This window comes from Mirounga leonina, unplaced genomic scaffold, assembly GCF_011800145.1.
Source record: "Mirounga leonina isolate KUSES-001 unplaced genomic scaffold, KU_Mleo_1.0 Mir_364, whole genome shotgun sequence".
Classification (NCBI taxonomy): Eukaryota; Metazoa; Chordata; class Mammalia; order Carnivora; family Phocidae; genus Mirounga; species Mirounga leonina.
The window spans coordinates 1,045,258-1,059,080 of NW_023270708.1; the positions used below are offsets into that span (position 1 = coordinate 1,045,258).

Sequence of the window (13,823 nt, forward strand, 5' to 3'; positions counted from 1 at the left end):
TTGCCTTTGCTTCCCTTGCCTTTTGAGAGGTGTCTAGCAAGAAGTTGCTGTGGCCAAGGTCGAAGAGGTTGCTGCCTGTGTTCTCCTCTCACGTTTAGGTCTTTCACCCATTTTGAGTCTGTTTTTGTGTATGATATAAGAAAATGGTCCAGTTTCATTCTTCTGCATGTGGCTGTCCAAATTTTCCAACACCATTTGTTGAAGAGACTGTCTTTTTTCCATTGGATATTTTTTCCTGCTTTGTCAAAGATTAGTTGACCATGGAGTTGAGGGTCCATTTCTGGGCTCTCTGTTCTGTTCCATTGATCTGTGTGTCTGTTTTTGTGCCAATACCATACCATCTTGATGATTACAGCTTTGTAATAGAGCCTGACTTCCAGAATTGTGATGCCCCCAGCTTTCGTTTTCTTTTTCAACATTCCTCTGGCTATTTGGGGTCTTTTCTGGTTCCATACAAATGTTATGATTCTTTGTTCCAGCTCTGTGAAAAAAGTTGGTGGTATTTTGATAGGGATTGCATTGCATGCATAGAATGCTCTAGGTAGCATAGACATTTTAACAATATTTGTTCTTCCAATCCATGAGCATGGAATGTTTTTCCATTTCTTTCTGTCTTCCTCAATTTCTTTCATGAGTATTCTATAGTTTTCTGAGTACAGATCCTTTGCCTCTTTGTTTAGGTTTATTCCTAGGTATCTTATGGTTTTGGGTGCAGTTGTAAATGGGATCCACTCCTTAATTTCTCTTTCTTCTGTCTCACTGTTAGTGTATAGAAATGCAACTGATTTCTGTGCATTGATTTTATATCCTGCCACTGTGCTGAATTCCTGTATGAGTTCTAGCAATTTTGGGGTGGAGTCTTTTGAGTTTTCCACATAGAGTATCATGTCATCTTCGAAGAGTGAGAGTTTGACTTCTTCTTTGCTGATTCGGATGCCTTTTATTTCTTTTTGTTGTCTGATTGCTGAGGCTAGGACTTCTAGTACTATGTTGAACAGCAGTGGTGAGAGTGGACATCCCTGCCATGTTCCTAACTTTAGGGGAAAAGCTCTTAGTTTTTCCCCATTGAGAATGATATTCGCTGTGGCCTATTCATATATGCTTTTATGATGTTGAGGTGTGTTCCTGCTATCCCTACACTGTGAAGAGTTTTAATCAAGAAAGGATGCTGTACTTTGTCAAACACCTCTTCTGCATCTATTGGGAGGATTATATGATTCTTGTCCTTTCTTTTATTAATGTAGTGTATCACATTGATTGATTTGTGGATGTTGAACCACCCTTGCAGCCCAGGAATAAATCCCACTTGGTCATGGTGAATAATCCTTTTAATGTACTGTTGGATCCTATTGGTTAGTATTTTGGTGAGAATATTTGCATCCATGTTCATCAGGGATATAAGTCTGTAATTCTCATTTTTAGTGGGATCTTTGTCTGGTTTTGGGACCAAGGTAATCCTGGCCTCATAGAAAGGGTTTGGAAGTTTTCCTTTAATTTCTGCTTTTTAAAAACAGCTTCACAAGAATAGGTATTAATTCTTCTTTAAATGTTTGGTAGAATTCTCCTGGGGAGCCATCTGGTCTTGGGCTCTTGTTTGTTGGGAGATTTTTGATTACTGCCTCAATCTCCTTGCTGGTTATGGGTCTGTTCAGGTTTTCTATTTCTGCCTGTTTCAGTTTTGGTAGTTTATATGTCTCTAGGAATGCATCCATTTCTTCCAGATTGCCTAATTTGTTGCGTATAGTTGCTCATAATATGTTCTTATATTTGCTTGTATTTCTTCGGTGTTGGTTGTGATTTCTCCTCTTTCGTTCATGATTTTATTTATTTGAGTCCTTTCTCTTTTCTTTTTGATAAGTCTGGCCAGGGGTTTATCAATCTTACTAATTCTTACCTACTTTTGTTGATCTGTTCCACTGTTCTGTGTGTGTGTGTGTGTGTGTTCTGTTTCATTAATTTCTGTTCTAATCTTCATTACTTCTCTTCTCCTGCTGGGTTTAGGCTTTATCTGCTGTTCTTTCTCCAGCTCCTTTAGGTGTATGGTTAGGTTGTGTATTTGAGACCTTTCTCGTTTCTTGAGAAAGGCTTGTATTGCTATATACTTCCTTCTTAGGACTGCCTTTGCTTCATCCCAAAGGTTTTGAACAGTTGTGTTCATTTTCATTTGTTTCCATGAATTTTTCAAATTCTTTAATTTCCTGGTTGACCCATTCATTCTTTAGTAGGATGCTCTTTAGGCTCCATGTATTTGAGTTCTTTCTAAATTTCCTCTTGGGATTAGGTTCCAGTTTCAAAGCCTGTGGTTTGATAATATGCAGGGAATGATCCCAATCTTTTGGTACTGGTTGAGACCTGATTTGTGACCCAGTATGTGGTCTATTCTGGAGAATGTTCCATATGCACTCCAGAAGAATGTGTATTCTGTTGTTTTAGGATGGAATGCTCTGAATATATCTGTGAAGTCTATCTGGTCCAGTATGTCATTCAAAGCCCTTGATTCCTTGTTGATCTTCTGCTTAGATGATCTGTCCATTGCAGTGAGTGGGGTGTTGAAGTCCCCTACTATTATTGTATTATTATCAATGTGTTTCTTTAATTTTGTTATTAATTGGTTTATATAATTGGCTGCTCCCATATTAGGGGCATAAATATTTACATTTGTTAGATCTTCTTGTTGGATAGACCCTTTAATTATGATATAGTATCCTTCCTCATCTCTTATTACAGTCTTTGGTTTAAAATCTAATTTGTCTGATATAATGATTGCCACCCCTTTGATGTCCGTTAGAATGACAAATGGTTTCCCACCCCCCACTTTCAATCCAGAGGTGTCTTTGGGTCTAAAATGAGGCTTTTGCAGACAGCATATGGATGGGTCTTGCTTTTTTATCCAATCTGATACCCTGCATCTTTTGATTGGGACATTTAGCCCATTCACATTCAGGGTAACTATTGAAAGATACGAATTTTGTGCCATTGTATTACCTATGAAGTCACTGTTTCTGTATATTGTTTCTATATCTTTCTGATCTATGTTACTTTTGGGCTCTCTCTTTGCTTAAAAGATCCCCTTTAATATTTCTTGCAGGGCTGGTTTAATGATCACAAGTTCTTTTAGTTTCTGTTTGTCCTGGAAGCTTTTAATCTCTCCTTCTATTTTGAATGACAGCCTTGCTGGATAAGTTATTCTTGGCTGCATATTTTTCTCATTAGGACCCTGAATATATCATGCCAGTCCTTTCTGGTCTGCCAGGTCTCTGTGGATAGGTCTACTGCTAGCCTAATGTTTCTATCCTTGTTACAGACCTCTTGTCCTGAGCTGCTTTCAGGATTTTCTCTTTGATTCTGAGATTATGCAAGCTTCACTATTATATGTTGAGGTGTTGATCTATTTTTTATTGATTTTGAGGGGGGTTCTCTGTGCCCGTTAGGGAAGTTCTCTGCTATAATTTGCTCCAATATACCTTTTGCCCCCCCTCTCTCTTTCCTGCTCTTCTGGGATCCCAATTATTCTAATATTGTTTCACTTTATGATATCACTTATCTCTCGAATTCTCCCCTCATGATCCAGTAGTTGTTTATCTCTTTTTTTCTCAGCTTTTTTATTCTCCATCATTTTGTCTTCTATATCACTAATTCTCTCTTCTGCCTCATTTATCCTAGCAGTTGGAGCCTCCAGTTTTTATTGCATCTCATTAATAGCCTTTTTGATTTCGACTTGGTTAAATTTTTGTTTTTTTATTTCTCCAGAAAGGGATTCTCTAGTGTCTTCTCTACTTTTTTCAAGCCCAGCTAGTATCTTTATAATGGTTATTCTGAACTCTACTTCTGACATCTTACTTATATCCATACGGATTAGGTCCCTGGCAGTTGGTACTTCCTCTTGTTCTCTTTTTTGAGGTGAGTTTTTCTGTCTTGTCATTCTGTCCAGAGAAGAATAAGTGAATGAGAGAAGAAAATGCTAAAATGACAACACCCCAGATAAATATACACTAAAGAAATCAGAAGATACCCAAAACAAAAACAAACAAACAAACAAAAAATTAAAAAAAGAGAAAAAGAGAGAATATAATGAGACAATTGAACAGAACAGAGCAATACTCTGGATTCTGTGTGTATTCTGGACTGTTTATTAGAAGAAACTGTATCTCAAAATTGTAAAGAAAGAAAACACTGTGTATACACACACACACAATATAAATTTATCTATATTTATGTATATCTATATATAACATATATACACAAAATATATGCAAAAATAAAATTAAATACATTGAAATGATAGAATATAACTGTAAAGATGAAAATTAAAAAAGACTTTAAAAAAGAGAGAATATAATCAGTCTGGTGAAGAGAGCAAAGCAGTACACTAGATTGTGTGAGTATTTTAGTCTGTTCGTTAGAAGAAACCGCATCCCAAAATTGTAAAGAAAGAAAAAAATGTATATATATAATTAAATACTATATATATATGTGTGTGTGTGTATATATATATATATGCAATCAAAGGATAGAATATAATTAAATACAATCAAAGGATAGAATATAATTATAAAAATGAAAATTAAAAGACTTTAAAAAAGAGTTAATAAAATCAGAAATTGGTTGAAAAGAGAAAAAAATTAAAATTGAAAGACTAAAGAATCATGAGGAAAAAAACCATAAGTTTTATATACTAAATTCCCCTAGCGCTGGAGTTTTGCAATTCTTTGTGATTGGTAAACTTAGTCTTAGCTGGATGTTCCTGGGGGAGGGGCCTGTTGTGCTGATTCTCAGGTATCTTTGCCTGGGCAGAACTGCACCACCCTTGCCACGGGGCCAGACTAAGTAAACTGCTCCAGATTGCTCTATGTGGCTTTTGTTCCCTGAAGGCTTTCTGTGTGGCTTTAGAGGATGAGAATGAAAATGGCGGCTTCCCAACCTCCAGCCCCGGAGCTGAGAGCTCCCACCCTCCCACTCCTCAGTGCACCCTCAGGGAAAAGCAGTTAATCACTCCTGTCTCCCTGGTTTCTGTCTGCACTCCGTGCTCACTCAGCCTGCAACCCAGCATTTCTGTCTCGGGCATGCAACCCTGCTTTGAGTCTCCAAACCCTGCAGACTCGTATGGCTCCTCCTGTGGGAGGTAGATGGGTCTCACCATGGTTCTACTGCTTGCTGGACCCCTGCTTAGAGAGTGGTTGCCCGACTGTGCCGGAGTTCATGGTTTATGGCAATGCCGAGCTGAAAGCCCACTCCTGGGCTCACTGATTGCAGCTGGCTTCCCCGCTCCAATACCTGGGAATTGTGCTGCACTCAGGCACCCCTATTCTTTCTATGACCCCAGGGATTCTGAGACCACACTGTCCCACCTAGGATTCTGCCCTGCTTTGCTGCCTTAGCACCTTTCAGGCAGGGATGCCCCTCACTGGAGCAGACTTCTAAATGTTCTGATTTTGCGCTCTGCTGCTATATCACTTTCTGATAGCTGGCCTCTGGAGGCTCCCTCCCTCTGTGATTTATCTTCCAATATATTGCCTCGGATTCACTTCTCTGCACCTCCTACTTTGCAGAAAATGGTCCCTTTTCTATTTGTAGAATTGCAGCACTTCTTTTCTTAGATCCCCAGTTGAGTTCACAGGTGTTCAGAATGATTTGATAGCTATCTAGCTGAATTCCTGGGACCAGACAAAACTAAGGTCTCCTACTCCTCTGCCATCTTGGACTCTTCTCTCTGAGTGTTTAAATCATATTTAGTGTAATCTTTTATACATTCAGATCTAAGTATACCATATTATTATTTGTTTCTATTTTTTTCCTGCTTTCAACCATTTTCTGCCTTCTTTTTTTGGAACATTTTTAGTATGCTTGTAAATTTATTTTTTATGTATTTTCGCTATATTTCTGCATGTTTCTGGGGGTTGTTCTAAGGATTACCCTATACATACGTAATCTTTTACAGAATACTTACATAAATATTTTACCAATTCAAGTGGAATATAGAAGTTTTACCATTATATAGCTCTTTTTATCCTCCCTCTTTTATGCTGTGGTTTTCTTATGTATTACCATAACACACATTGAAAACATCAGACAATGTTTGTAAGTTTTGCTTTCAATGATCAAACATCTTTTAAACTTCCGAGAGGAGAATAATAGTTTGTTACATTTAACCTAGTCTTAACTATTCTATATTTCTCTTCCTTCATTCTTGACTGCCCAGATGTCTTTTGGGTATCATTTCCATTCTGCATGAATAACTTCTTTTAAATTTTGAAAAGAGCAAATCTACTAAAAATGAATTAGCTTAGTTTTTCTTCATTTGAGAATATCTTTATTCTCTTTAATTCCTGAAGGATATTATCATTGGATATAGGACTCTGGGTTGACAGCTTTTTCTTTTAGCATTTTTTTTTAAAATTTATTTTTAAGCAATTTCTACACCCAATGTGAGGCTTGAACGCACAACCCCGAGATCAAGAGTCCCACACTCCACTGAGTCAGGCAGATGCTCCTCTTTTAGCACTTTAAAAATGTTATTTCTTTTACTTCTGTATTCCACAATTTCTGATGAGAAATCTGATATTATTCAAATCATAAAATGGGTTTTTTTCTCTAGTTGCTTTCAAGATATTTGTCTTTAGTTTTTGGCAGTTTGATTATGATTTGTTTGGTAGTAGATTTTTTGAGTTTATCCTGTTGAGATTCACTGAGCTTTTGAATCTTTCTTTTGCCAAATTTGAAGGTTTTTTTGCCACTATAATTTCAAATATTTGTTCTGCACCACACATTTTCTACTGTCTTTCTGAGACTCCACTGACATAAATATCAGACCTCTTTCATACTGCCCCAAAGGTGTTTGAGACTCTGTTCATTCTTATTTTCCTCTGCTTGTTCAGATAATTTCTATTGATGTATCTTCAAATTCATGAACTCTTCCTATGACAATTCCATTCTACTATTGAGCCTATCTGATGAGTTTTTTCTTTTTTGCTTTGGTTATTACATTTTTGAGCTTGAAAATTACAATTTGGTTCTTCTTTATGTCTTTTATGTTGTTTTCTGAGACTTTCTTTCTATTAATTTCAAAAATGTTTTTTTCTTTGTGTGTTGGAACATTTTTATAATAGTTGCTTTGAAGTCTTTATCAGATAGTTCCAACATCTTTGTCATCTTGGTTGTGTCAGCGTCTATTGGTTGTCTTTTCCAAAGCAGATTGAGATTTTCTTGGTTCTTCATATGTGAAGTGATTTTGAATTAATATCATGGACATTTTGAATGTTAAGTTATGAGACTGTAGATCTTAAACCCTTTGGAAAATGTTTAAATTTTGTTTTTGCAGGAATTTGCCTTGGTTTGGTTCAGGCTACAAGTTTCAATCAATTTTCTGTGTTTTATAGTTTCAACGTCCACAGCCTTTGCAGTACTATTCAGAGATATGGGACATCCAGTGGCCAATCTGGTGGTTTATCTTAGAGTTCAGTTCTCAGAATTTATGGTGTACTGTTTAGGGTCAAATCCATGTAGCTCAGGGCGAACCCAGGAGTTCATAAACAATGTTATGAAGTTATTTTCCTGAGCTCTCCCTCTTCACAATTTACTTGGTGCTTTATAGTCTCCTAGAGCTCCTTTAATTAGTGTTGGATTTGGTTCTGATGCAGTTGAATTACTTGGAATCAGTTGGGTCCTTTTGAAGCTTGCTTTTTAAAGCTTTTTAATGATGATCTCAGAGCAACTTTTATACTAATTTAGCTCTACTACTAAGGCAGCATTCTTCAGATGAGTCTACTGAATGCCCCATGTATTATGAGATCTTTTTGCTCTGGCTGATGGAATCACAAATCATTCTCAATTCTTAGTGAGCTACAGGAATTGTTCTACCTACAATTTTCTGGTAATTCTTTCCTTGTCATTGGGTAGTAATCCTCTCATGTATGTGTAGATTAATACTCAGCCAAAGAGTTAATGCTAATCTCCAGAACTCAGCAGTTCTCTCTTCTTTGGCACTCTACTCCCATATTCTAGATTCTTTGGCCTTCCTCTTATCTCTTTCCTCTACTCATTCAGACCATCAAGCTCTGTTCAGGTTTTACTTTCCTATGCTGTGGCATGGAAACTACATCCAGACAGTAAGCTGGTGCAGTTGTAAGGTTTCCAGCTGGATTGTTTACTTTTTTTAGAGGATTACTTAGTCCTGTGCTGCCTATTGTCCAATGCCTGAAAACTGTTTTTTTTCCCCCACATAAATTGTCCAATTTTTTAGTTATTTAAGGCTTGAGGATAAAGTTGGTCCCTATTGCAATGTCTTAGCCCAAAGCAGAAGTGTCAAAGATTTTATTTTTTTACCCATTCACTAGCCTATTTCTTTTTGATAGAACCTAGAGATCCATGTCACCATCTTTAAAGATTTCCAAACTTTTTACACCTAAAACTAATACAATGTTATATGGCAACATAAAAGAAATGAATTAATTTTGAAAAAGATTTCCAGACATTTAAAATCCAAATATTTTCCTTTACTTGTTCATTTTAACACACACTAAACTAAGAAACTTTCTGTTTTTTCTAAGTGAGATGACTTCATAGTCAAGATTGTACTGCTACTCTGGTGAAGTTTCTTGGTTTTCTTTGACTTATTTGATGAGCTCATGGAGTTGTTTTGAGGATCAAGTAGTATAACATTTGAAATACTTTAAAATGTGTTATTCAAATGTAACATACTATTCTGAGCCATCAGGTGGACTTTACAAATGAAGCCCTAGTGGACATTGTATTAATATTTTTCTAAAGGGCGCCTGGGTGGCTCAGACGGTTAAGCGTCTGCCTTCGGCTCAGGTCATGATCTCAGGGTCCTGGGATCGAGCCCTGCATCGGGCTCCCTGCTCCTTGGGAGCCTGCTTCTCCCTCTGCCTCTCTCTCTCTTTGTCTCTCATGAATAAATAAATAATATCTTTAAAAAAATATTTTTCTAAAGATATTATTTATATAAAAAGTTATCCCCCCCCCACAAGTACTGAGAATCTTTAGGAGAGTAAATATTTGTATTCTGATTTTATAAATAAAAATTTCCCCACTACAACTTCCTTTTAGTTTGGTATGCTCATAATTAAGGGATTTGTAACTGTATTGACATAACAGCCTGTTATCTTTCAAAATTGGCAAAGAGTGGGGAGTGAGAACTATGTGCTTTAGGAGGCTATCACTTTTGATTCAGTGTAACTTTGAATAGCTCTGGATGGAAGAATTTAAATATATTAAGCCAGAAGATTATATTTAACTTAGTTAATAGTTCAATCTTTTGGTTACCACCTCTGTAATTTTTTTAACATAGTAACTTTATGTATTTAAGCAACTGATAATTTCTTGAATAGCTTTCATGAGGACTTAGTTTTTTTTTTAAAAGAACGATTTCAAATTGTACAGGTAAATGAAATAATTAAATATGTTTCTCTTGCTTAGCAATTATGGAATGGTCAGGCTTGGATGAATCTCCTTCTAACAGAAAGTTATCAAATATATCAGAATGCTATCTACAATATAGGAAGAAAAGCACTTTATCTTCCAGACTGTTTGAACCATCATTATTCCCAAAGTTAAATAAAAAAACCCTCCAACATTATAAAATTATGGAGGACAATGATTACCTTGAATTTAAAAGATCAAAAAATCCTTCGCAAATAAAAAAATTCCTAAATGGGGTTGATAGCAGTAATACAGGATTCCAGGAACCATATTCAAAGGATGGCATAAACTTTAAGAAATATTCAGAGAAGATTGAAATTCATGACTCAAAGTCTATACCACATAACTTGAAGAGTATTACAAGCCTCAAAAAGTCTCTGGATAAAAGTGATACTTTTAGTATCCCCAAACTTCAGAAGCCAACTGTGAGAAGGCATTCCAGCCCCCTAAAACAGGTTTCATTAAAGGAAAAAGCTACAACGAATGCTCTGGATCAGTATCATATACGTAAGTCAAAATCTAGCTCCTTGAGTTCTTGAGTTATCACCAAAACAAGCTGAATTAATCAGTTAATAGATAGTTGTATGCATTTCAATTGTCAGTACTTTCGAGTAACTCCCACTTCTGGTCTATAGGCCAATGCATATAACACTGTGGTTTTGATCGTTGTGCCTTTCCAGATGCTCCCTTTTTCAGATGCCTAACTTTGACCAAGAAGCTTATTTGTGATTAACTGGACTCACTCAAGTTCCCTAGAAAATAGAGGGCCTGTTTTCTTTTGGAAATAGTTATTTTATAATTTATTTAACAAAGTATGTAAGAAGTCTATGTGAAATTTTTGCTCAGGTTCCATAATTTAAATATATGATATCCATATCCAGTATAATATGATAATACTTCAGATATTATCTCTTATGGATGTGGGAACATCAAGAGAAAATTAATATTAAACATCTCAGCCGCCCAGGGCTTTATGGACTTCCTCAAAGATGAGCAAGGTTTCCCAACCAATATATGTTTTATTCCTTCTGTGGTACCTCTATCACAGAAATACTGTGTATGGAACTCCTTCCTGTAGTCCTTAGCTGAAGTTACTTAGGTTATGTTTATTTTTTTTAAAGAAACGTAGTGATCTTTTTATTGCATTTCATATTACATGTAATTGCTAAAATGGGTGCTTAGTGAAATATTAGTGATTCTTATACAGCAATACATGTTTTCAATAACTCAGTTGAAAAGGGAGTGTGCTCTATTAAGGAGGCACAATGATATTTATTTTGATTCCTTTACCAATGCACTACTATTACTCTGTGCCCCATTCCTATTTCTGAGTTCTTTATATTCCAGGAAGAATTAAAACCCTGCTAAAAGAATAATGGAGTAGTAGGCATTTAGCCATTGAGTAGAAGACTGGAAGAAAGTGGTTATCTATCTTCCTGGTGTCATTAAAATCAAACCACCTACCATTGCCGTACTTAATGTTCTGTGCATAGAGAAGTGTGAAATAGTTTATCTGATAACTTCTTAAAATAAATTGGTGGTAATTTAGCATCTATGAAATGTGACTGTCACTTGATTTACATTTTAAAAACATTTTTAACTTTTCATTCAAAATCATTAAATAATTTTAAAATCATAATAATTACACAAAAGTAAAGACATTCCTATTTACTCCTCATCTAGTTTTCCCACGTGTTAAGATCTTGTATAACTACAGTAAATGCACTAAACAAGGAAATTAACACTGATACAATATTATTTACTGTTCTGAAGACCTTATTTGATTTTTTTCATTTGTTCCATAAATGTTCTTTGTCTGGTTCAAGGTCTCATCCAGGATCACACATTACATTTAGTAGTCATGTGTCCTTAGTCTCCTCCAATCTGGGATGGTTTCATGACTGTGACACTTTTGAAGAATATTGACTAGTTATTTTGTATAATGTCCCTCATTTGAAGTTTTCCTTGTATTTCTTCATGAATAAGTTCAGGTTATGCATTTTTGGCCGGAATACCACCAAAATGATATTGTACCCATCCCAGTGCATGATATTAGGGGGCTTATCATGAGGCCATGTATATCTGCTTCTAAAATTTTATGATTTTGAAGTTTGTGAACTGAAAGCGTGGTAGACTAAAGTGATGATGGGAAGGGGAAGAACTCTCATTTTTTGCTTGGAATCCTAGAATTTGAACACATTGATGTTTTGATCTCTTGAACTCATTCATTATATCTTAATCAGAACCAAGCAGCATTGGCTGAGCCACTTGAACAAGTTGTTCCTCCAAACAAGTAGTTTATAAGTGTTTATAGAATTTTCAATATTGTTTTCTGTTTGAACTATAAAGGAAGTATTTAGATATAATGTAAGATACAACAGAAATATGAAGAAAAAAGCAGTCCTATGAAATAATATTAAGTAGATAAAACTTGCTTTCTGACTACTAGATAAAGATTTTGGGTGCTAATTGTTGCTTAAGACACATAAATTCTGTTGCTGAATAGTACTTTACATTTTGTATATTTAGAAAATATCTGTGAAGCTATCAGTAAACTCCAAGAAAATTACATTGCTGCAGAAGAACTTAAGTCCATTTTGCCTTCAATAGGAATTACTTTATCAGACAAAGTGTTCAAGAAGATTGTGACAGACACTACTCAAAATGGTGAGACTAATAATGCCAAACTTCTTGAGAAAATAGATACTTTTATGGGATAGTTTTAAATGATGGAATAAGTTCTCTCAACTAGGAATGGAGCAAAATGGGCTAAAGAAGATTCTAAAAGAACAGATATAAAAATGGAAAGTAGTATATAAAAAAAAGTTCCTGGAAAGTCTTACCTAATGGATTGGTTTGGAGAAGCTAAGCCTTTTGTATCTCAATTGTTTATGTAAGACTCCATGACTATCCCTAGCTATGTCTGCTAGTATGGGACAGGTACTGGGGAAGTCTGATCCAGTTGTAGGGAGGTTCAGGCAGTAAGATCACAATATCCAAGGGGTACAAAAATCTCTAAGCAAATAGCTTAAGGATCCAAGAAGAAATAATTGGAGATTCCAAAATGGAGAAGGAGTGCTACAGCTAGGAATTTAGGGCTAGTGCTACTTATACAAGTAGGCAGGCAGTTAGCATCTAGATGATGTTAAATGGCACATCCCAGTCACCAGCGTAAATTCAATGCAGAGTTTAAGTTTCCAGGAAGGGTTGTTGTATTAGAGAAGTTGTTTTATCATTAAGAACTGTCCATAGCAGAAGTTCAGTTGAGGAGAAGGCAGAGGCAACATTTTGGGGAAAGAATGACTTGGGAATATGTTAGAAATGAATTCTTAGAACCTGAGCAAAATTTCCTAGCTAAGGCAAAGAGAAAGAAGATTTGATTAAAAAAAATATCTAAAGAATAGGTGCTACTAAAATTATTGAGCTCTTTATGTTGCTTATCAGGATTGATATAAGCACTATGAAGGGTTTGTACCTAAAAATAGATAATTATTTGGATTAGCTGGATACTAGGGGTAGAGATGGGGACACTTGGGTATATAAGGACTGGTTAGTATTGTCAAGGTATCTTAATGGATAGCATATTGACTGGGTTTTCATGATGGTATGAAATAGACTCAAATTTCTCATGGTCCATCTATATGGGCACTTTTCCTTTTTCCTATATCTATCAAGAACTAAGTACCTAATCCAGTCCATTGCACTTTATAGTAGATATTTAAAAATTGTTGAGTAATTGTTGAAATGAAATGAACTGACCTAATTTAGAAAGACTCATCTTGGGAAACAAGATATGACGACTCAATAGGATGATGATGAAGTGAGGGAGAATTCTTTCATAGTTGTATTAAAATATGAATTTACCTTTTATGCAAAAACACAACAGAGTGCATAATCCAACTCTTTATTTTACAGAAAGTGGAATGGTGAACTTAGATGACTTTATGAATGCTCTCGCCATAGACCAAAGTCTTCCTGAATATGATGGTAGGTGGGAAGTTTATTTTAAAATGATTTGGAGGAAAGAAGCAGTTAGGTTGAAAAGAGTTAGGTTCAACTGAACTGAGTTTGCTTTTCAGATAGAGACTTAATAGTCCTGAAATCCTCAGGCAAGCCATTTGCCAGTTTTTTAAAGACTTGTTCTATCAAGGTAATAATAGCTAACTTGTTTACTTCACAGAGTTGTTAAGTGGATTTTAAAAACTGTACTATATAAACGTACAGTAATAGTAAGGTAATGAGATGAAATAGGTACTTAGCTCCATTCTTAGCAATTGATGGTTGATTTGATTTTTAATTTTTTAAAGATTTTATTTATTTGTGAGAGAGAGAGAGACAGAGAGAGGGACAGCACAAGCAGGGGGAGCGACAGGCAGAGGGAGAAG

At 35.6% G+C, this 13,823-nt stretch overlaps 1 protein-coding gene across 1 annotated transcript in view; it reads left to right on the forward strand.

Annotated features, from left to right (window-relative positions):
• The window catches only part of EFCAB13 (EF-hand calcium binding domain 13), a 257,749-nt gene that overhangs the window by 45,384 nt on the left and 198,542 nt on the right, over positions 1-13,823 (forward strand). The window contains exons 10-12 of the mRNA XM_035030370.1: positions 9,436-9,945; positions 11,968-12,105; positions 13,354-13,425. Coding sequence (XP_034886261.1) covers positions 9,436-9,945; positions 11,968-12,105; positions 13,354-13,425 — 720 coding nt within the window. The remainder of the gene's footprint in view (positions 1-9,435; positions 9,946-11,967; positions 12,106-13,353; positions 13,426-13,823) is intronic.